Source organism: Mandrillus leucophaeus, unplaced genomic scaffold (genome assembly GCF_000951045.1).
Source record: "Mandrillus leucophaeus isolate KB7577 unplaced genomic scaffold, Mleu.le_1.0 Scaffold57, whole genome shotgun sequence".
NCBI lineage: Eukaryota > Metazoa > Chordata > Mammalia > Primates > Cercopithecidae > Mandrillus > Mandrillus leucophaeus.
Genome location: NW_012106141.1, coordinates 6,128,007 through 6,150,157, shown reverse-complemented (window position 1 = coordinate 6,150,157; position 22,151 = coordinate 6,128,007). Strand labels below are relative to the sequence as shown.

The following is a 22,151-nucleotide window of genomic DNA, read 5'->3' as shown; positions in this document are numbered from 1 at the left end:
AGCACACCAACATGGCACATGTATATATATGTAACAAACCTGCACATTGTGCACATATACCCTAGAACTTAAAAAAATTAAAAATAAATAAATAAATAAATAAATAAATAAAATCGTATACATTGTATGCTACAGTTTATCTAAAAAGACAGAAGGATAAGAATATATATTTGCATTGTTATATATGTAATAAAACTCTGGAACTATACACAAGAAGGTAATAACATTGATCACTTGAGTTATACAGGTGAGAACCATGAGGAGACTTTTCAGATACATCTTTCTATATTTTTTAGACCATGCAAGTATATTCAACATTGCAAATAATTTTTAAGTTAAAAAAAAATCAGGCAGTCATGGAATCTCTGACATGACTAGACATAGACAGGAACAGTGCTTGCATCCAATCACAGAGTTTGCACTCTGGGCATGTTGACAGTGGAAATTTAAGGATGTATTACTGACTGTCAAAAAAACTGTTCTTATTCTCTCTTTATAAATGAGAGGACCAAGGCACAAGTGGCTAAATATCTTGCTCAAGGTGTGCCACTGCCAAGTGGAGAACTGTGTTATAACTAAGCAGTGTGGTTCCAAATCCTTCCCAATAAACTGTTACCCTGTGTTGCTGTACTTAGTGTAGACTAAGTGATCTGCCCTAGTAAATTTATGCCCCTTTTTTTTTTTTTTGAGACAGGGTCTCACTCTGTTGTGCCCAGGAGTGTGGCGGTATAATCATAGCTCACTGCAACCTCAAACTTGCACCCAGCCTCCCAAGTAGCTGGGTCTTCAGGTGCAGCTGAATTCTTTTTTACCATGCCTGGCTAATTTTTTATTTTTTGTAGAGGTAGGGTCTCACTATATTATCCAGGCTGGTCTTGAACTTCTGGCCTCAAATGATCCTCCTACCTTGGCCTCCCAAAGCACTGGGATTACAGGTTACAGGTGTCATCCACTATACCCAGCCTGCTTCCAAACCTTTCTATTTCTCTTCATTAGCACTTGATGATGAGAATAGCTCTATCGAGCCTTTCTTGAGTGATTTTGGAGTCTTGCTCTGTTGCCCAGACTGGGCATGCAGAGGCATGATCTCAGCTCACTGCAACCTCCGCCTCCTGGGTTCAAATGATTCTCCTCCCTCAGCCTCCCGAGTAACTGGGATTATAAGTATGTACCACCATGCTCAACTAATTTTTGTAATTTTAGTAGAGATGAGTTTTCACCATATTGGCCAGGCTGGTCTTGAACTCCTGACCTCAGGTGATCTGCCCACCTCAGCCTCCCAAAGTGCTGGAATTACAGGCATGAGCCACCGTGCCTGTCCTTGAGTAATTCTTAAGATTCAGAATTCATAGGTCAACAATTTATCTGGACTCAAAAGCCTTCATCTAAGCATTTTGCAAATGCTAAAATTTTTTAATGTATTCATCTAGAAAAAATAGTTATAACCTCACTTCCAAGTTTGGATTATGCTTAATTAATGGTAGGCTATTTATTCTGTTTGTTTAGTTTTATTATACTAAATTATAAACAATGGTGTACTCTTCCTATTTTCAGGAAGTATGCAATCTGCCCTAATAGGTCTAAGCAATCTTCTGCTGCCTTTCTTGGGCCAGAGGAACTCTTTCCCCCAGTTTTGCCAGATCTGGCTTTATATGTATATTCTCCTTGATCTGCCCCAAATATGGCTGCCATTCACCACCCAACCAGCCTTTCCTACGCTCCATAGCAGTGCTTCATGATGAGGAGCTAAAGTTGTGGGAATGAGACACCAAAACATCAAAGATGCAAACAGATGTAATTTGAAAGATGAGAGGAATAAAGTGCCCTCTCTTGCCCTTACCTCTTCCTCCCAAAACCAATCACTCAGCTCTGTCACAAATACCCACGCCTAGAACAGAGGTAGGAGTGAGCCAGAGCTTGACCAAGAGGCTGAGGCATAGCAGAGGAATTTAAAATCTTATTTTTTCTGATTGTTTCTCCTCAGTACCTTCATTTGGCCATACTCCTTTGATTACAAGTGACAGAGACCCAATTCATTACCAAAATGGGAAGAAATAGTGTCTTCTTCCTGAGCCTACGAGTCTGAGGCTGTAGGGAGCTATGACTGTGCCACTGCACTCCCGCCTGGGCAACAGAGTGAGACCCTATCTAAAAAGTAATAATAATAGGCCAGGTGTGGTGGCTCATGCCTGTAATTCCAGCACTTTGGGAGGCCAAGGTGGACAGATTGCTTGAGCACAGGAGTTCAAGACCAGCCTGGGTAACACAGCAAAATCCCATTTCTTCAAAAAAATTAGCCAGGCATGGTGGCTGTATTACCAGCTACTCAGGAGGCTGATGTGGGAGGATCACTTGAGCCTAGGAGGTGGCAGTGGCAGTGAGTCACCACTACACTCCAGCCTGGCCAACAGAGCAAGACCTGCCTCAAAAATTATTAATAATAATAAATAATAAACATGTAAAACCAGAAGATAGGCTTTATAATTTATATATCAGGCAACAGAAAAGTTGAGAAGATAGCTATAATATTAAAATGTTATTATATACATTTATACCCTAAAAGCTTTTATCTGTTCCATGACTGTACTGCACATAGTAAGAGTAGGATTCTCTTTTGGTTCTTCTTCAATTTTCTCTTCTTCCAAAGACCGTTTTCTTGCTGCCTTTCTTTTTTCTTGCAATTCTTTCTTTAGCTTCGTTTGGAAAAACTTTAGTGTCTTAAAAATTTCTCGGGAAAACTCTTCCACATCAGCCTCCATGCTTTCCCCGTTGAGGTCCAAAAACCCTCCATCCATCCACCTGAATTGAAAGAAAAAATATTATTAAACTCAGACTTTTGGAGTTTGAAGGGGTCTTAGAGATTCTTTAGGCTAGACCCCTTGTTTTAAGAGAGAAAAATGAGGGCAAGAGCTGTTAACAGTTTTTCTCAGGCACCCAAGTAGAGCTGATGGTAGAAAGACAGAACTAAAATAATCACTTTGACTATGCTGCATGTGCTAAAATATGTATCAGATTATAAATGGAGGACTAACAGTACCCAAATAAAATGCAGATTCACATTACAGAAATGCAAATCAAACCACAATGAGAGACCATCTCCCATCAGCCAGAATGGCTATTATTAAAAAGTAAAACAAAAAAACAAAAAACAGATGCTGTGGAGAAACGGGAATGCTTATACACTGTTGCACTGTTGGTGGGACTGTAAAGTAGCTCAGCCACTGTGGAGAGTTGTTTGGAGATTTTTCAGAGAACTCAAAACAGAACTACCATTTGACCCCACAATCCCATTACTGGGTATATACCCAAAGGAAAATAATCATTCTACCAAAAAGACACATGTACTTGTCTGTTCATCGCAGCACCATTCGCAATAGTAAAGACATGGAGTCAACCTAGGTGCTCATCAACAATGGATTGAATAAAAAAAATTCAGTACATATACACCATGGAATACAATGCAACCTTAAAAAAGAATGAAATCATGCCCTTTGCGGCAACATGGATGCAGCTGAAGGCCATTATCCTAAGTGAATTAATGCAGGAACAGAAAACCAAATACCTCATTTTCTCACTTTGAAGTGGGAGCTAAGCCCTGGGTATGCATGGACACAGAGATGGGAACAACAGACATTGGGGACTACTAGAGGTGGGAGAGAGGGAGGGGAGCAAAGGCTGAAAAACTACCTATTAGGTGCTATGCTCACTACCTGGGAGATAGGATCATTTGTACCCCAAATCTCAGTGTCATGCAATATACCCATGAAACAAACCCGCACATGTTTCTGAATCTAAAATAAAATTTGAAATTATAAAACAAAAATAAAAATAAAATGCGGATTTGACTCCATACTTCTAATTTTGGGGGTAAACATTAGTGAAATTAATCTATTGTATTAAAAAGGGAATTGACTCTCAGAAACCAAAATGAAAACTCATATATTATATATACATTTTTCATGTCAGAAGGGTAATGTGCTGACATTGTAACAACGTTTGAGGGAGGCCACACCTCTCACACATGAGCATGAAAATCCAATCATTATGCTCATAAACCAGAAAAGGATCTCAGATATTGTATTAGTAAGGTTAGTGGGACCTTAGCAGCACTGGATGCTTCTCCTATATGGTACCTGATTCCCTTTCAAATGGACATATAAATCCTACTTTTAAACACTTAACCAAAAAAAAAAATCAATTTATATTTTACAAACTCTTTTCTGTCATTTGCTTGATTTTTACTACATTACCAGCAATTACCGTTTTTCTGATCGTTGCCACTTCAAAACAAAATTAAAAAACTTCTGATAGGGCTCAATGTTAACTTTTAATTTATCCAGTTCAGGATATTTTGTCAATTCCCACTTGAAAAGTTCCTCTTCTTTATTGATAAACTGCACTGCTTCTTCAGACTCCTGAATACGTTTTTGTAGTTGTCTTACATCTGTCACGTACTGAAAGCAAATAATTTTTTGTCTTAAGAAATATTCAAGTAATGTTACAAAAATAAAATCATATGATACTGTGTACAATATGTCTTTGCATTTATACAACAACTTTATTTTTAGGCTGGAGTGCAGTGGCATGATCTGGGCTCACTGCAACCTCCGCCCCCCTGGTTCAAGCGATCCTCCCGCCTCAGCCTACCGAGTAACTGGGACTACAGATGCCGAGCACCACGCCTGGCAAATTTTTGTATTTTTAGTAGAGACGGGGTTTTGCCATGTTGGCCAGGCTGGTCTCGAACTCCTGACCTCAGGTGATCTGCCCACCTCTGCCTCCCAAAGTGCGGGGATTACAGGAGTGAGCCACTGTGCCCGGCCTATACAGCAATTTTAAATATTAACTTCACAACATAACTATGATTGAGAGCAAAAGGTATGATGATGTCTACTCTACAAATAGAGAACTAAGTCACAAGAAAGACAATATAGCTCCAGTTCTGGGCCTAAGAGTCAGGTCTTTGTTTGCCAGCCTGGGCAACATGGCAAAACCCCATCTCTACAAGAAAATACAAAAAATTAGCCGGGCATGGTGGCACACGCCTGTTAGTCCAAGCTACTCAGGAGGCTGAGACTACATATAAAGTGTTTAAATAAATATTTATGTATTTTACTATATATAAACACATTAGATAAATATATATGTATCTATGTAATATATAGAAAAATATAGAGAGTAAACATAAAAAAGTAAACTTGCATTTGTCTATATTTTTAAATTTATGTTAACATGCCCTGTATGACTCTATGGGCTGGCCATAGCTATTGTCTTATATATTTATCAGACCTGTTGCATGCGCTCCAGCTCTGCAAATTCTGTAAACTCTTCCATGCGGCGTGATTCCTTTTCTATTTCCAAAATAAGTTTCTCTCTCTTGGCCATTAGTTCATTTTCTTTTTTATGTTTAGCATTCTCAATTAGCTTTTTAAAAGACAATTTAATCATGTTAGTTAATCTGTAACAAAGAATTACCAAGTCAGAAATCTAAATACTGTGTATAATCATAAAAACCATCAGAGAAGTAAAAATGAGCACAAAAATAAAACAATATCTATAATTATTGATATAAAAATGCAAAGAATAATAAACCACACACAAAAACATTCCTTGATCTCCAAAGTGACTTTAACAACTTGTATTCATTAATTAAAATTTATTTTAATTTGTTCATTTAACAGATTCTGGGATAATAATAAAATTACCATTTATTGAGCATGTGCCATGTATCAAGAACTATTCAATACCTTACCTATATTATTACTAGTATTATTATTCTCATTTCAGAGAAAAGAAATTGAATCTTACGGAAGTCATGTTCATGTTCACAAAATCATAAAAATCAAAATCTGGATTAGAATCTTGGTTTATCTGATTGAAGGCCACGCTTTTTATTACAATACCATCTTACCTCCCAATTCAGGATAAACTGGTTTATATTAGGACTTTTTCAATATCTGAAATACATTCAGTCTGATATAAAATTGTAAATCTTATCACTGTGATATTGAACTATTTAATTTCTCTGAGTCTCATATTTCTCATCTATAAAATGGAAGAAATGGGAGCACGTGGGATTTTTATGAGTTAAATAATTGAATAAATGGAAACCATTTTCTCAGTTAAGTGCTTCTATTATTAATTTATATAACAGTTCTGACTTTCTAAATGTCAGCCCCACTACTTACCAGACCTTGTGAGTTAAGCCTAACAGCTTGTCTTAAGCCTAGAGGGCTATAAGTGTGGCCAGTCTCAAACTCATATTGACACAAAAAATTACTTTTAAAGTTAGATGGCCAGTAGATATGAAAATTAAATGTGAATGATGTGCTCGAAATGTCAGAATACAAAAAAATAATGAAAAATATATTTACCTCATCATTTTCATCAAAGATGGGATTAATTTTCTTAGGCCACATGAGGACAGTTGCATTTAAAGCTAAGTCTTCTTGAGGAAATAGAAAAACATCTAAAAAGTAACTCATTTGGCGTTTAGATTCCTACGAAAGAAACTCTGGATATAATATGTCATATAGAAAATCTAAGTCATTACGAAAAAGAGAACAACAATCTCTAATACTTCTTCAGATTGAAATTTGACTCAGATTATAAACTGATATTTTATATATCGCCCAAACCAGACGGCTATTTCAATAGCTACAGTATTTATCTTGCTTCATGCCACATAATTGTATACTTTTATGCTAGCAACAAGGCTTTTAAAAAATTTTCACTTGCAGTTGATTTAACATAAGGGAACTTTTGGTCCTCCCTTGTTTATGACTGAAAAACGTAATTAAATCTTCAGCAATCCTTTAACTTTGACTTTAAAGGATTTTAAATTATTTTATTCTTATAAATTTTTTTATTTTTGTATCTTTGATGACAATGATTTTAGTATCTTTTGTTTTGTATCTTCAGTGACATCACCACCATTTTTGCCTGCTTCGCACATTGCTGTACGCAATAGTCCAGAATATTATGGTTTGTAATAGTCAGAAAGAGTTGGAGGTGAGTAGGCCGGGTGCAGTGGCTCACACCTGTAATCCCAGCACTTTGGGAAGCCGAGGGAGGTGGATCACCTGAGGTCAGGAGTTACAGACCAGCCTGGCCAACATGGTGAACCCCCATCTCTACTAAAAATACAAAAATTAGCCAGGCGTGATGATGCACGCTTGTAGTCCCAGCTACTCGGAGGCTGAGGCAGAAGAATTGCTTGAACCCAGGAGGCAGAGGTTGCAGTGGGCCGAGATCCTGCCACTGCACACCAGCCTGGGCGACAGAGTGAGACTCCATCTCAAAAAAAAAAAAAAAAGGAGGTGAGTTGCAAAGAAAAAAACTCTTAAAACAATAGATTTATCTGAGTAGAGAGATTGAATATTTTTACCCTCTATATCTTTCATTGTTCTATAAGCTGTACTGTAGCACTACTTTTTAACTGAAATACAGATTCAAAGGCAAATTTAAGGTTTTTGATTTTATATTATATGTATGTATTTTATATATTATATATCATATAGATATAAAATTATGTATTGAAAATAACATTAAATATGTATTTTGTACATTCTATATATTTTATATATACAATGCACATAGAAATAAAACTTTAAAATAAAAAACGATCCATGTAATTCATTATACTAACAGATTAAAGAGAAAAAGCATATGATCACCACAATACATGCAAAAAAGGCATGTAGTGAAATTCAAAGTTCACTCATACTAATTTTTCTTTTCAAAAAACCTAGTAGCACATCAGCAATAGAAGGGAATTCATTAATCTGGCAAAAGTACCTGTATAAAACCTATGACAAATGTCATACTTAATAGTGAAATATTCCCAGCACTTTGGGAGGCCGAGACGGGCGGATCATGAGGTCAAGAGATCGAGACCATCCTGGCTAAAACGGTGAAACCCCGTCTCTACTAAAAAATACAAAAATTTAGCCGGGCGAGGTGGCGGGCGCCTGTAGTTCCAGCTACTCGGGAGGCTGAGGCAGGAGAATGGCGGGAACCTGGGAGGCGGACCTTGCAGTGAGCTGAGATCTGGCCACTGCACTCCAGCCTGGGCGACAGAGCGAGACTCCGTCTCAGAAAAAAAAAAAAAAAAAAGAAAGCTTTCCCCTTAAGATTGGGATAAAGATGGGAAAACTGTCATCCACTGCTATTCAACATTGTACTAGAGTCCCAGACAGTCCACTGTTGCAAAGAAAATAAACAAAGTTTTGCAAATGTGTAACATTTGGTCATGAAAAACAAAACTGTCATTATTTGCAAGTTATATAATGAATGGTACATGCAGACATTCCAAAATAATCTTCAGATAAAGTATTAAAATTAAGAAGAGAAATTTAAAATATATAAAAATAGTAAAGTTAAATTTTTTTTTTTTAGAGACGGAGTTTCACTCTTTTTGCCCAGGCTGGAGTGCGATGGCGCAATCTCGGCTCACTGCAACCTCCGCCTCCCAGGTTCAAGTGATTCCCTTGCCTCAGCCTCCCAAGTAGCTGGGATTACAGGCATGTGCCACCACGCCTGGCCAACTTTTTGTATTTAGTAGAGATGGGGTTTCACCATGTTGGTCAGTCTGGTCTCGAATTTCTGACCTCAGGTGCTCCACCTACCTCCGCCTCCCAAAGTACTGGGATTACAGGCATGAGCCACTGCGCATGGCCTAAAGTTCAAAGTTTTAAATAGAAAATGTTGAAAGAAAAACTGAATGATGGGTATTAAATTAGTATATAAAAATACATTTTGGCAGAGCATGGTGGCTCATGCCTGTAATCCCAGCACTTTGGGAGGCCAAGTCGGGCGGATCATGAGGTCAAGAGATGGAGACCATCCTGGCCAACATAGTGAAACCCCATCTCTACTAAAAATACAAAAATTAGCTGGGCGTGGTGGTGCTAGCTGGGCATGGTGGCACGTGCCTGTAGTCTCAGCTGCTCGGGAGGCTGAGGCAGGAGAATCTCTTGAACCCGGGAGGCAAAGGTTGCAATGAGCTGGGATTGCACCATTGCACTCCAGCTTGGTGACAGTGTGAGACTCTGTCAAAAAAAAAAAATAAACAAAAAAAGGCCAATGGAACAGAACAAGCTGCCTCAAAACAGATCTATACATATATGGACACAGTGGGGATGGTCTCTTCAGTAAATGTGTAATTGCTCATCTATATGGGAAAATACTTAAATTGGACCTCACATTATTTACAGAAATAAATTTTCAGGATTGAAACCTAAATCTGAAAAGCAAATCTAAACAGCTTCTAGAAAAGGGTGGAAGAAAAATATCTTTGAACCAAGGTAGCAGAGGATTTCTTAAACAAAATACAGAAAGCACTAGGTATAAAATAAAAGATTGCTCCTTTTAACTGCATTAAAATTAAGGCAACATGGCAAGACCTTGTCTCCAACAGAAAAGAAAGAAAGAAAGGAAGAAAGGAAGAAAAGAGAGAGAGAGAAAGAGGAAGGAAGGAAGGAAGGAAGGAAATAAAAAATTCCTCCGTTTATTATAAAAGAAAAGATTGCTTCATTTAACTGCATTAAAATTAAAGACTTCTGTTCATCAAAAACACCATTAAAAAATTAAATTACAGAGTGAATAAAAAGATACCTAATAATATATTTAAAATTACTACATTGAACTGTACACTTAAAAATGGTTAAAATGGTAAATTTTGTGTTATGTTTATTTTGCCGCTCTTTAACTGCTACAAATCAATAAGGAAAAGGTACATAACCCAAAAAATAAACGAGCAAAATATATGTACTATCATTTCACAAAAGAAGCACTCCAAATGGCCAATAAGCATATGAAAAGTGTTCAAATTCATTTCTTTTTAGGAAAATGCAAATTGAAAATACCATAACTTTCACCCAATAGACTGGCAAAATTTAAACCATCTCACAATTGCAAGTAAGAATGTTAAAATAATAGACATTTTGTGCACTGCTAATAGGAGTCTAAAACTGGAACTACTTAGAAAAGAATTTTGCCTTAATTAGTAAAGGTGAAGAAAAGCATATCCTATAACACCTGGAAGAAATGAATGAATGTGTGCACTGGGATACATGTATAAAAATGTTCCCAGAATCATTGCCAGTAAAAGCAGAAGCAGAAATAACCAAATATCCAGAACAGTAAAATTTTTAAAATAAATTATTGTATACAATGTGGAATGGATACAATATGGAATGGAATACTAGACAGCAATGAAAATCAGCTAAAGTTAAGGAACAATGACATTACTAACATAACATTGATGAGAGGCAAAAGAATATAAATAGTATGATTCCCTTTATATAAAGACCAATATCAGAAGAAATTAACTATATTGATTAGAAATACATGTTTAAGTTGTACAACTATAAAAAAGAACAAGGAAGCAATTACTATAAAAATCAGAATTGGCCAGGCGCAGTGGCTCATGCCTGTAATTCCAGCACTTTGGGAGGCCGAGGTGGGCGGATCATAAAGTCAGGAGTTCGAGACCAGCCAGGTCAATATGGTGAAGCCCAATCTCTACTAAAAATACAAAAATTCTCCAGGCATGGTGGCGGGTGCCTGTAGTCCCAGCTACTTGGGAGGCTGAGGCAGGAGAATCACTTGAACCCAGGAAGCAGAGGTTGCAGTGAGCCGAAATCTTGCCACTGCACTCCAGCCTGGGCGACAGAGTGAGACTCCATCTCAAAAAAATAAAAAATAAAAAATAAAAAATCAGAATGCTGCTAACATCCAGAAGACGAGGGATTATGATGCGTTTCTAGTGGGTCAGCAAGGTTCTATTTATTTTCCTATGTGGCAATTACTGGCAGTTTACTTTAGAACATTCTAAATTGTACAGTTTGTGTTTTATATAATTTTGGTATATGTGTTGTTTAACATTTTTTAAAGTTTTTTAAACAAAGAATAAGAGTGAAATATAGGTAAATAGGTACATAATCTTGAGCTGGAAAAGGTATAAGCATACGATTAAATGCAGAAACTATACAAAAAATTTTTTTAAATCTATATTGTATAAGGACATACACACAATTGGTGAAACTAAAGGAATTCAAAGCTATGATTACTGTAAAAATCAACTGCTAATCTCTAGAGGAGGACAGAGGAGAAGGAGAGGCATGGCGATCAGAAAGTTATATGCAGAGTCCTAGGGTGCTGACAATATCCTATTTCTTGACCTAGGTGGTGGCAATATAACCGCTCAATTTACAACTACTTGTGTAACTATATATTTTACACATCTTCACTATGAATATCATATTTCAAATGAAAACAAACCAAAATATGTAAATTAAAAGTTTCTTACCTGGATCCTTAAAATCAACTCTTCGATTCCTGCAGTCCGGGCTTTTTCTACATAAGATATCAGGTCCATCATCTCTTCTGTTGTTTCAGGGACTTTTAATGCATGTTCTTTAATTGCTTCAAATTCACTGCAAATACTGACATAAAACTCCACCTTAATAGACTGATGTTAATTAATGTTATATCATATTCAATAAATGTGTGTTATGATGATTATTATAAAATAAGAACGGCCGGGAGTGGTGGCTCACGCCTGTAAGCCCAGCACTTTGGGAGGCTGAGGGGGGCGGATCATGAGGTCAGGAGATCGAGACCATCCTGGCTAACACGGTGAAACCCCATCTCTACTAAAAATACAAAAAAAATTAGCCGGGCGTGGTGGCGGGCACCTGTAGTCCCAGCTACTTGGGAGGCTGAGGCAGGAGAATGGCGTGAACCTGGGAGGTGGAGCTTGCAGTGAGGTGAGATGCACTACTGCACTCCTGGGCAACAGAGCAAGACTCCGTCTCAAAAAAAAAAATAAATAAAAAAAAATAAGAACTATGATATCCTAAAAATAATTGCTCAATTCACTAAATTACCTTAAAAATATTTAAGCTTGGCCAGGTACAGTGGCTCACACCTGTAAACATAGCACTTTGAGAGGCCAAGGCAGGCAGATCACTTGAGCTCAAGAGTTCAAAAACAGCCTGTGCAACATGGTGAAACCCTGTCTCTACAAAAAAGATACAAAAATTATCTGGGCCTGGTGGCACATGCCTGTAGTCCCAGCTACTTGGGAAGCTGAGGCAGGAGGATCACTTGAGCCTGGGAGGTTGAGCTGCAGTGAGCCATGATTGCACACTGCACGCCAGTCTGGGTGACAGAGTGAGGCACTGTCTCAAAAAAAAAAAAAAAAATTAAGCTTATCTGCTATAACTCAGTATATACTATACATCAATAAAACCTATAAAATTAAGGTAATAATTTCATGCAAAATTATGGCACATTAGAAAAAATTTTAGCGACCTCTTCAACTCTCTTAAATACCCAGGTAACATTCATCTTTCTGGATTGTTGTAAAACCATAATGAATGTAAAGGGTCTAGCATATAGTACACTCTATTTACTGATAACTATAATCATTAATATAATCATTAGTTTTTTTATTATTATTAGTGCCTCTTGTGAAACATGACAGTACAGCAAGTAAACAGATCACCCCTTATACATAGTTTCTTTCATTAACTGTTCTCTTAGAATATCCCATGTAGGATATGAGCCTAGATATCCTACAGCATTATTGAACTAAAGTTACATTTCATAGAATTATTTCCTGAGCTTTAAAATATCTGGGCCAAACTAATCTTTGATAAAGCATATAAAAACATAAATTGGAGAAAGGACACCCTATTTAATAAATAGTGCTGGGAAACCTGAATAGCCACAGGATCCCCATCTCTCACCTTATACAAAAATCACCTCAAGACGGATCAAAGACTTAAATCCAAGACCTGAAACCATAAAAATTCTAAAAAATAACATCGGAAAAAAGCTCCTGGACATTGGCCTAGGCAAAGAATTCATGACTAAGACCTCAAAAGCAAACACAACAAAAACAAAAATAAATAAATGGGACCTAATTAAACTGAAAAGCTTCTGCACAGCAAAAGAAATAATCAGCAGGGTAAACAGACAACCCACAGAGTGGGAGAAAATATTTGCAAACTCTGACTCCAACAAAAGACTAGTATCCAGAATCCACAATGAACTCAAACAAATCTGCAAGGAAAAAACAAATAATCTCATCAAAAAGTGAGTAAAGGACATGAATAGGCATTTCTCAAAAGAAAACAGACAAACAGCCAACAAACCGATGAAAAAATGCTGAACATAACTAATCATCACGGAAATGCAAATTAAAACCACAATGAGATACCACCTCACTCCTTCAGAAATGGCCATAATTTTCAAAAAACAATAGATGTTGGCATGCATGTGGTGAAGAGGGAACATTTAAACTGCTTGTGAGAATGTAAATTAGTACAACCACTATGGAAAACAGTATTGAGATTCCTTAAAGAACTAAAAATAGAACTACCATTCAATCAAGCAATCCCAAAGGAAAAGAAGTCATTATATGAAAAAGATATCTGCACAAGCATGTTTATTAGCAGCACAGTTCACAATTGCAAAGATACGGAACCAACCTAAGTGCCCATCGACCAATGAGTGGATAAAGAAAATGTGGTATATAGACACCATCAAATACTACTTAGCCATAAAAAGGAATGAAATAATGTCCTTTGCCATAATTTGGATGGAGCTGGAGGCCATTATTCTTTTTTCTTTTTTCTAAGACAGAGTCTCACTCTGTTGCCCAGGCTAGAGTGCAGTGGTGCAATACACCACAACCTCCACCTCCCAGGTTCAAGCCATTCTCCTGCCTCAGCCTCCCGAGTAGCTGGGATTACAGGCATGTGCCACCACGCTCGGCTAATTTTTGTATTTTGAGTAGAGATGGGGGTTTCACCATGTTGGCCAGGCTGGTCTTGAACTCCTGACCTCGTGATCCACCTGCCTTGGCCTCCCAAAGTGGTGGGATTACAGGCATGAGCCACCACACCCAGCTGGAGGCCATTATTCTAAGGGAAGTAACTCAGGAATGGAAAACCAAATATTGTATATTCTCATAAGTGGGAGCTAAGCTATGAGGATGCAAAACAGTAATACAATGGACTTTGGGGACTCGGTGTGGGGAAGGCTGAGAGGGAGGTGAGGGTTAAAAGACTACATATTGGTACAATGTACACTGCTTGGATGATGGGTACGCTAAAATCTCAGAAATCACCACTAAAGAACTTACCTACGAGGCGCGGTGGCTCATGCCTGTAATCCCAGTACTTTGGGAGGCCCAGGCGGGTAGATCACTTGAGGTCAGAAGTCCCAGCCTGACCAACATGGTGAAACCCCGTCCCTACTAAAAATACAAAATTAGCCAGGCATGGTGGCACACACCAGTAGTCCCAGCTATTTGGGGGGCTGAGGCAGGAGAATAGCTTGAACCTGGGAGGCCGAGGTTGCAGTGACACTCGATCTCAAAAAAAAAAAAAAGGAATTTACCCATGTAACCAAATCACTTATACCCCCCAAAACTATTGAAATTTTTAAAAATTAAATTAATTTTTTCTTTAAGAAAAAAATATCTACCCCAGACACAGAGGCTCACGCTTGTAACCCCAGTACTTTGGGAGGCTGAGGTAGGAGGAGCTCTTGACTCCAGGAGGTTGAAATCAGCCTGGGCAACATGGCAAAACCATGTCTCTATTAAAAATTTTTTTTAAATTTTAAGTTAGAAATCTGTATTGTCATGCTATTACTAGAAATATCAGGAAAAAACATGTAAAAACAAAGTGTAAAAGAGGTAAATGATTTTTTAGTTCATGCAGGAATTTGGAGAAATATGTGAGAAATTATACTTGCTCATTCACTCATTTAATAAATAGCTGAGTACCTACAATATGCTAAGGAAAATTCTAAACATTGTAAACATAGCAGTAAATGAGACCCTGCCCTCATAAAGCTGGTATTGAAACTGAGGAGAGAGACAAAGCACACAAATATGTACTCTGTTAGGTAGCAAAAAAAAAAATGCTGGCCAGGCGCGGTGGCTCATGCCTGTAATCCGAGCACTTTGGGAGGCCGAGGCAGGCAGATCACGAAGTCAGGAGAGCGAGACCATCCTGGCTAACATGGTGAAACCCCATCTCTACTAAAAATACAAAAACAAATTAGCCGGGCATGGTGGCAGGCGTCTGTAGTCCCAGCTACTCAGGAGGCTGAGGCAGGAGAATGGCGTGAACCTGGGAGGCGGAGGTTGCAGTGAGCCGAGATCGCGCCACCGCACTCCAGCCTGGGCGACAGAGCAAGACTCCGTCCCAAAAAAAAAAAAAAAAAAAAATGCTGAGGATCCCTTGAGCCCAGGAATTCAAGGCTGCAGTGAGCTGTAATTGTGCTACTGCACTTCGGTCTGGGCATTATAGTGAGATCCTGTCTCTAAAGAAAAAAAAAAAAAGCTATGAAGAAAAATAAAGCACTATAAAAGGAAAAAGAATGATGGAGTGTCAAGAAGAAGCCGCTATTTTACACAGAGGGGCCAGAGAAGGCCTTTCCAGGGAGGTGATATTCAAGGTGAGGGAAAAAACAAATGAGTTGTCAAATACCAGGAAAAGAGATTCCAGGAAGAAAAAACAGCAAGGCCATAAGGTGGTAATAAGCTTGACATACTTTAGGAATGGCAAACGAAGTTGAAGTGGTGAGCAGAAATCAGATAATGTAGGACTTTATAGTTAATTATTGAATATCAGAAATACAGGAGGAATGTGGCCAGGCACAGTGGCCCACACCTGTAATTCCAACACTCTGGGAGGCTGAGACGGGAGGATCACTTGAGTCCAGGAGTTTGAGAGCAGCCTAGGCAACATGGCAAGACCTTATCTCTAATAGAAGGAAAGGAAAGGAAGGGAAGGGAAGGGGAAGGGGAAGGGGAAGGGAAGGGGAAGGGGAAAGGAGGGGAATGGGAAGGGAGAACTATTCGTTACTGGGCTTAATACCTGAATGATGAAATGATCTGCATTTAAAAAGGTATCAAACAGTATCAAACAAAAAGAAGCAAGCCCAACGGGACTACAAAAGCACCTCTATAGGAGGTAGCTATGGAGAAAAAGTTGTAAATACTTACATATTTTAAGCTTTTGTTTTTAAACAGGAATTACTTTAGCAAAGTATTTCTTTTAGCCATATAATTCTGAGTTTGGGAATTAATTCTACTTACCGTTCATTTTCTTTTCTATATTTTGAAGCTATGTCATTTAATAATATGTTTGCAAAGGCTTTTGCTTTATTTGTCAGGCCTGTCTTCAAATCTTCACAATCCAAGCGCACCATAGGGTAATGAATCCACTGAGGCAAAAGCATTATTTCTGAGGCAAGACTGAAAAATTTTTCTATAAACTTGAAAAAAAGTGTTCAAATGAAAAAAATGTTTAGAACTTTCAGTGATTTTATAATATTGTATTGTTATGAGTCTTAATTATATAATATAAATACAACTTTATTTTTTGCTAAGTGACTAAAATTTTTTCCCTTGTTTCATACATATTTTTTCACCTATTCTTTCATTAAGGAATTTGCCAATCTACCAGTAAATATCGAATACGATACCATTCACAGTATCAAAATCTGAACATATCACAAGGTAAAATTTCCCTCAATAATTATTTAAAACTATCCCCAGAGTCAACCCATTTCTCTGTTTAGAAACAAACATACATCATGTAACAATTTGCATAGTGGATAAATATTTGCTTTTGCCATTACTGATAGCTCATTAAAGATTCTATTTTTTTCACTTTACATCCACATGGTCAAGGATTCTAATTCAATCTTTAGGAAAAAAAAATATATATATATATATATATATATATATATATAAGGAATTTATTGGTTTTTGTTAAAATACTCCAAGCCAGGCAAGATGGTTTGAGCCTATAATCCCAGCTACTCTTAGGAGGCTGAGGTGGGAGGATTGCTTGAGTTTAAGGTTGCAGGCAGCTATGATGGCACCCTGCATTTCATGCTGGGTGACAGTGTAAGACCCTATCTGTTAACAAAATAGTAATAATAATCCAGCAACAGATGCTCTGCAATTACCAAGATCCAAGATATTGGAATGTATGTCAACTTCTTAGTACCCAAACACTGGGGTAATTTTTAAAAATTAAACAAAGTAGTATCAAGAAAATCTGACAAGATATGTTGTACTTGGTAAAAGTGAAACACACTTACCAACTTTGGACTAACTTTGACTTAATTTCACAATCCACCTTTAATGTTTCTATCTGCCTTCCTTCTCACTCGATCTCCACTCTCTACCGAAATGGCCTATTCCTTTTATTCTTCCTTCAGGAGAACTTTCCTTTATGTTTCTCTCTCTCAATGCTGTCCTATTTTTCTAGAGTATCTAGGATGTGGTGAATTGGGTTTAAATTTTTCAGTGTTCAAGGGGGAAGATAATAATTAATTGATTCAAAGACTGTCTTAAGCACCTGCCTTGTTCTTGGTTGGAAATACACCAAATAAGGCCAGGCACGGTGACTCACGCCTGTAATCCCAGCACTCTGGGAGGCCGAGGCGAGTGGATCACCTGAGGTCAGGAGTTCGAGACCAGCCTGGCCAACATGGTGAAACCCCGTCTCTACTAAAAATACAAAAATTAGCTGGCTGTGGTGGCACACGCCTGTAATCCCAGCTACTCAAGAGGCTGAGAATCGCTTGAACCTGAGAGATAGAGGTTGCAGTGAGCCGAGATCACACCACTGCACTCCAGCCTGGAAGACAGAGCAAGACCCTATCTCAAAAAAAAAAAATTCCATCAAATAAAGGGTAGACAGAACTCATGGCATTGAAAAAAGAGGAATATGGATAAATTTTACCATGATGAAAGAAGAAAAACACAAAAGAATATATACAGTGCGATACTTTTCATACAAACTTACCATGGACAAAACTAAACTATATTATTTAAGCATACATACATAGGTGGTAAAACCATAAAGGAAAGCAAGAAATGTCAGGATAATAGTTACCAATAAAGACAGAAGAAGTTATAATTGGGGAGAGGCACGTGCTGGCTTCTGGGTGTTGCAAAGTTCTCATTCTTAAGCTACGTGGTTATTACCACCTAGGTTATAATTACCTATCTGTCTATACATATGTACTATGTATGTTATATTTCACAATTATATTAAATTTTTTCATGGAACATTTTAAACATACAAAAATAAACAAAATGTACCCATCATCCAGTTTCAACAATTAGCAACTCATCACCAACCTTTTTTAAACTATACTCCTAACCACTCCCCTGTCCTGTTTTATTTTTACACAAATCACAAGCATCCTATAAATTCATCTGTATAAGCCAGGCATGATGGCTCATGCCTGTAGACCCCCAGCATTTTGGGAGACTGAGTCAGGAGGATTGCTTGAAGCCAGGAGTTCGAGATCAGCCTGAGCAACAAAGTGAACCCCCCATCTCTACAAAAATATATATATATATTTTTAAATTAGCCTTTCAGCTTGGGTAACATGGTGAAACCCCGTCTCTACAAAAAATACAAAAATTAGCCAGCTGTTGTGGTGCGTGCCTGTAGTCTCAGCTATTCAGGAGGCTAAGGTGGGAGGATCACTTGAGCCCAGAAGGCGGAAGCTGCGTTAAGCCATGATCACACCACTGCTCTCCAGCCTGAGTGACTGAGACGCCGCATGAAAAAAAAAAAAAAAAAAAAAATTAGGCATGGTGGAATATGCCTTTAATCCTTGCTACTTAGGAGGCTGAGGTAGAATGATCATTTGATCCCAGGAACTTGAGGCTGCATTGAGCTATGCTCACATCACTGCACTCCAGTCTGGACAACAGAGACCCTGTCTCTAAAAATATAAATTAAATAATAAGCCGGGCGTGGTGGCCCATGCCTGTAATCCCAGCACTTTAGGAGGCTGAGGTGGGCGGAGCACCTGAGGTCAGGAGTTCAAGACCAGCCTGACCAACATGGAGAAACCCCTTCTCTACTAAAAATACAAAATTAGCCGGGCATGGTGGCGCATGCCTGTAATCCTAGCTACTCAGGAGGCTGAGACAGGAGAGTCGCTTGAACCCAAGAGGTGGAGGTTGTGGTGAGCCGAGATTGCACCGTTACACTCCAGCCTGGGCAGCAAGAGTGAAACTTGGTCTCAATAAATAAATAAATAAATAAATAAATAATAAATAAGTTCATCTGTACAGATGTTACAGTTCATCATTCTTAAATTTCCCCCCGAATAGGCATACTAACCACAACTACAGTATATCAGAAACTGACAAAGAAATCCAGGAACTAGAAATCCAGTTACTAAATCTAAAAGTAAATTTTCAAATAGTTATATAAACTATCCCAAAATTATTACAAAATTCTAGAAAATGTCACTACAAAATAATAGACCTAAGGAAATAATCATTTTAAAAGTTAATGAGGTGGGGTACAGTGGCTCACACCTGTAATCCTTGCATTTTGGGAGGCTGAGGCAGGTGGATCATGATCAGGAGGTTGAGACCATCCTGGTCAACATGGTGAAACCCTGTCTACTAAAAATACAAAAATTGGCCAGGTGTAGTGGTGGGCACCTGTAGTCTCAGCTACTCAGGAGGCTGAGGCAGGAGAATCGCTTGGGCCCAGGAGGCGAAGCTTGCAGTGAGCCGAGATGGCGCCACTGCACTCCAGCCTGGGCGACAGGGCGAGACTCTTTTTTGTCTTAAAACAAAAAAAAACAAAAAACAAAAACAAACGGAAAAAAACTTTAATGAAACATATGCTTGGTCTTGATATTTAGGGCTTATAGATACTACAGGTTATACCTAGGCCACAAAAAATTTAGCTGGTAATTCATAGAACATTTATTGTGTCTATTCTCTGCATAGCACTGTATTAAAATATATGGTAAAATACAAATGAAAGAGAATACACTTGGCCCTCTGTATCCACGGGTTCCACATCTGCAGATTCAACTAATGGCAAATTGAAAATATTTGAGAAAAGCCATAAAAATAACAATAAAATAATTCAAATAAAAAACAATACAGTATAACTCTTTATATAGCATTTATGTTGCATTAGGTATTATAAGTAATCTAGAGATAGTTTAAAGTATACTAGAGGATGTGCATAAATTATATGCAAATACTACACCATTTTATATGAGACTTGAGCATCTGCAGATTTTGATATCTATAGATGGGTCCTAGAACAAATACCTGCAGCTACCAAAAGACAACTATATGCCATCTCTGAATTTGTGAAAGTAATTATGCATTTATGCATTCACAAAATAGTTTCATGAAACCATAAAAACCAAATAAGGTAAAAAGTATGCATATTAGAAAAAAACCCATAGTCATCTCAATAGATGCCAAAAAAGCATTAAACAAACTGGTCTAAAGGTAGTGAGTTATCTCATTTGATTGTTCACAGTTAATCACAGATCAAACTGCTTGTTCTACTCTTTCCCCCTTTCTCACTATTGGGTACTTGACCAGTCAAAAAAGAAAAAAAAAAAAAAAGCATATAACGAAACCCAACACTCTTTCATGGTAAAAACACAAACTAGGAATAGAAGAGAACATCCTCAACTTTCATAAGGCATGTCTAGGAAAAACCTACAACTAACATTATACTTAATGATGAAAAAATGAACATTTCCCTCTAAGATCAAGAACAAGATAAGGGCCAGGCACAGTGGTTCATGCTTGTAATCCCAGAGCTTTGGGAGGCTGAGGCAGGATGATCACTTTCATCCAGGAGTTTGAGACCAGCCTGAGCAACATAGTGAGACCCCATCTCTACAAAAAATACAAAAATTAGCTGGGTGTAATGGCACACGCCTATTGTTCCAGCTACTTGGGAGGCTGAGGTGGGAAGATAGCTTGAGCCTGGGAGGTCAAGGCAGCAGTGAGCAAGGTTCTACCACTGCACTCCAGTCTGGATAACAGAGTGAGACCTTGTCTAAAAAAAAAAAAAGAACTTGTACTACATTGGCTGGGCATGGTGTCTCACGCCTATAATCCTGGCACTTTAGGAGGCTGAGGTGCATGGATTACTTGAGCCCAGGAGTTTGAGACCAACCTGGGCAACATAGTGAGACCTTGTCTCTACTAAAAACAAAAAAAAACTTAGCTAGACATGGTGGTCTGTGCCTGTAGTCCCAGATACTTAGGAGGCTGAGGTGGGAGGATCACTGGAGTCTCGGAGGTTGAGGCTGCAGTGAGCTGAGATCACATCACTGTACTCCAGCCTGAGCAACAAAGTGAGACCCTGTCTAAAACAAAACAAAACATTGTACTACAGATACTAGCCAGTGAAATTAGGCAAGAAAAATAAACAAAAGGAACTCAGATTAGAAAGGAAGTAAGACAATCACTATTGCACATGATATGATATTGTATACAGAAAATTCAGGGCCAAGTGTGGTAGCTCTCATCTGTAATTCCAGCACTTTGGGAGGCTGAGGCAGGTGGATCGCTTGAGCTCAGGAGTTTGAGATTGGCCTAGGCAACATGGCGAAATCCCTTCTCTCAAAAAATACAAAAGTTATCCCACCATAGTGGCATATGCCTGTATTCCCAGCTACTCAGGAGGCTGAGGCAGGAGGATCACTTAAGCCTGAGAGGTTGAGGCTGCAGTGAGCTGTGACAACACCACTACAACCCAGTCTGGGCGGCACAGCAAGACCCTGCCTCAAAAAAAAATTTTTTTTAAAATGTTGCTAGAGATAAAGAGAGATATTTTAAAATAATAAAAGGGTCAGTCCATCAGAAAGATATGACATTTACACATATATAACAGAGTACCAAAATATGTGACACAGTAAATGACAGAAATAAATCATACTTTTTGATAGATTATATAATATTTGATTTTGATTGATTATATAATATGTGAATTACATCTCAATAAAGTTGTTTTGTAAAATAAAAGCTAGAGTATCAGTATCAGTAAAAAACTTCAGAATAAGAAACATAATCAGGGGCCAGGCGCGGTGGCTCACGCCTGTAATCCTAGCATTTTGGAAGGCTGAGGTGGGCAGATAACCTGAGGTCAGGAGTTCGAGACCAGCATGGCCAACATGTTGAAACCCCATGGCTACTAAAAAATACAAAAAAATTAGCTGGACATGGTGGCAGGCACTTGTAATCCCAGCTACTCAGGAGGCTGAGGCAGGAGAATCACTTGAACTCAGGAGGTAGAGGTGGCAGGGAGCCGAGATCG

General features: G+C 38.2%; 1 protein-coding gene across 1 annotated transcript in view; it reads right to left on the bottom strand.

Annotated features, from left to right (window-relative positions):
* Nucleotides 1-22,151, bottom strand: part of DNAH12 (dynein, axonemal, heavy chain 12) — a 261,319-nt gene that overhangs the window by 178,541 nt on the left and 60,627 nt on the right. The window contains exons 12-17 of the mRNA XM_011998427.1: nt 16,124-16,302; nt 11,312-11,447; nt 6,375-6,500; nt 5,290-5,424; nt 4,261-4,454; nt 2,556-2,799 (exon numbers count right to left, since the gene is read on the bottom strand). Coding sequence (XP_011853817.1) covers nt 2,556-2,799; nt 4,261-4,454; nt 5,290-5,424; nt 6,375-6,500; nt 11,312-11,447; nt 16,124-16,302 — 1,014 coding nt within the window. The remainder of the gene's footprint in view (nt 1-2,555; nt 2,800-4,260; nt 4,455-5,289; nt 5,425-6,374; nt 6,501-11,311; nt 11,448-16,123; nt 16,303-22,151) is intronic.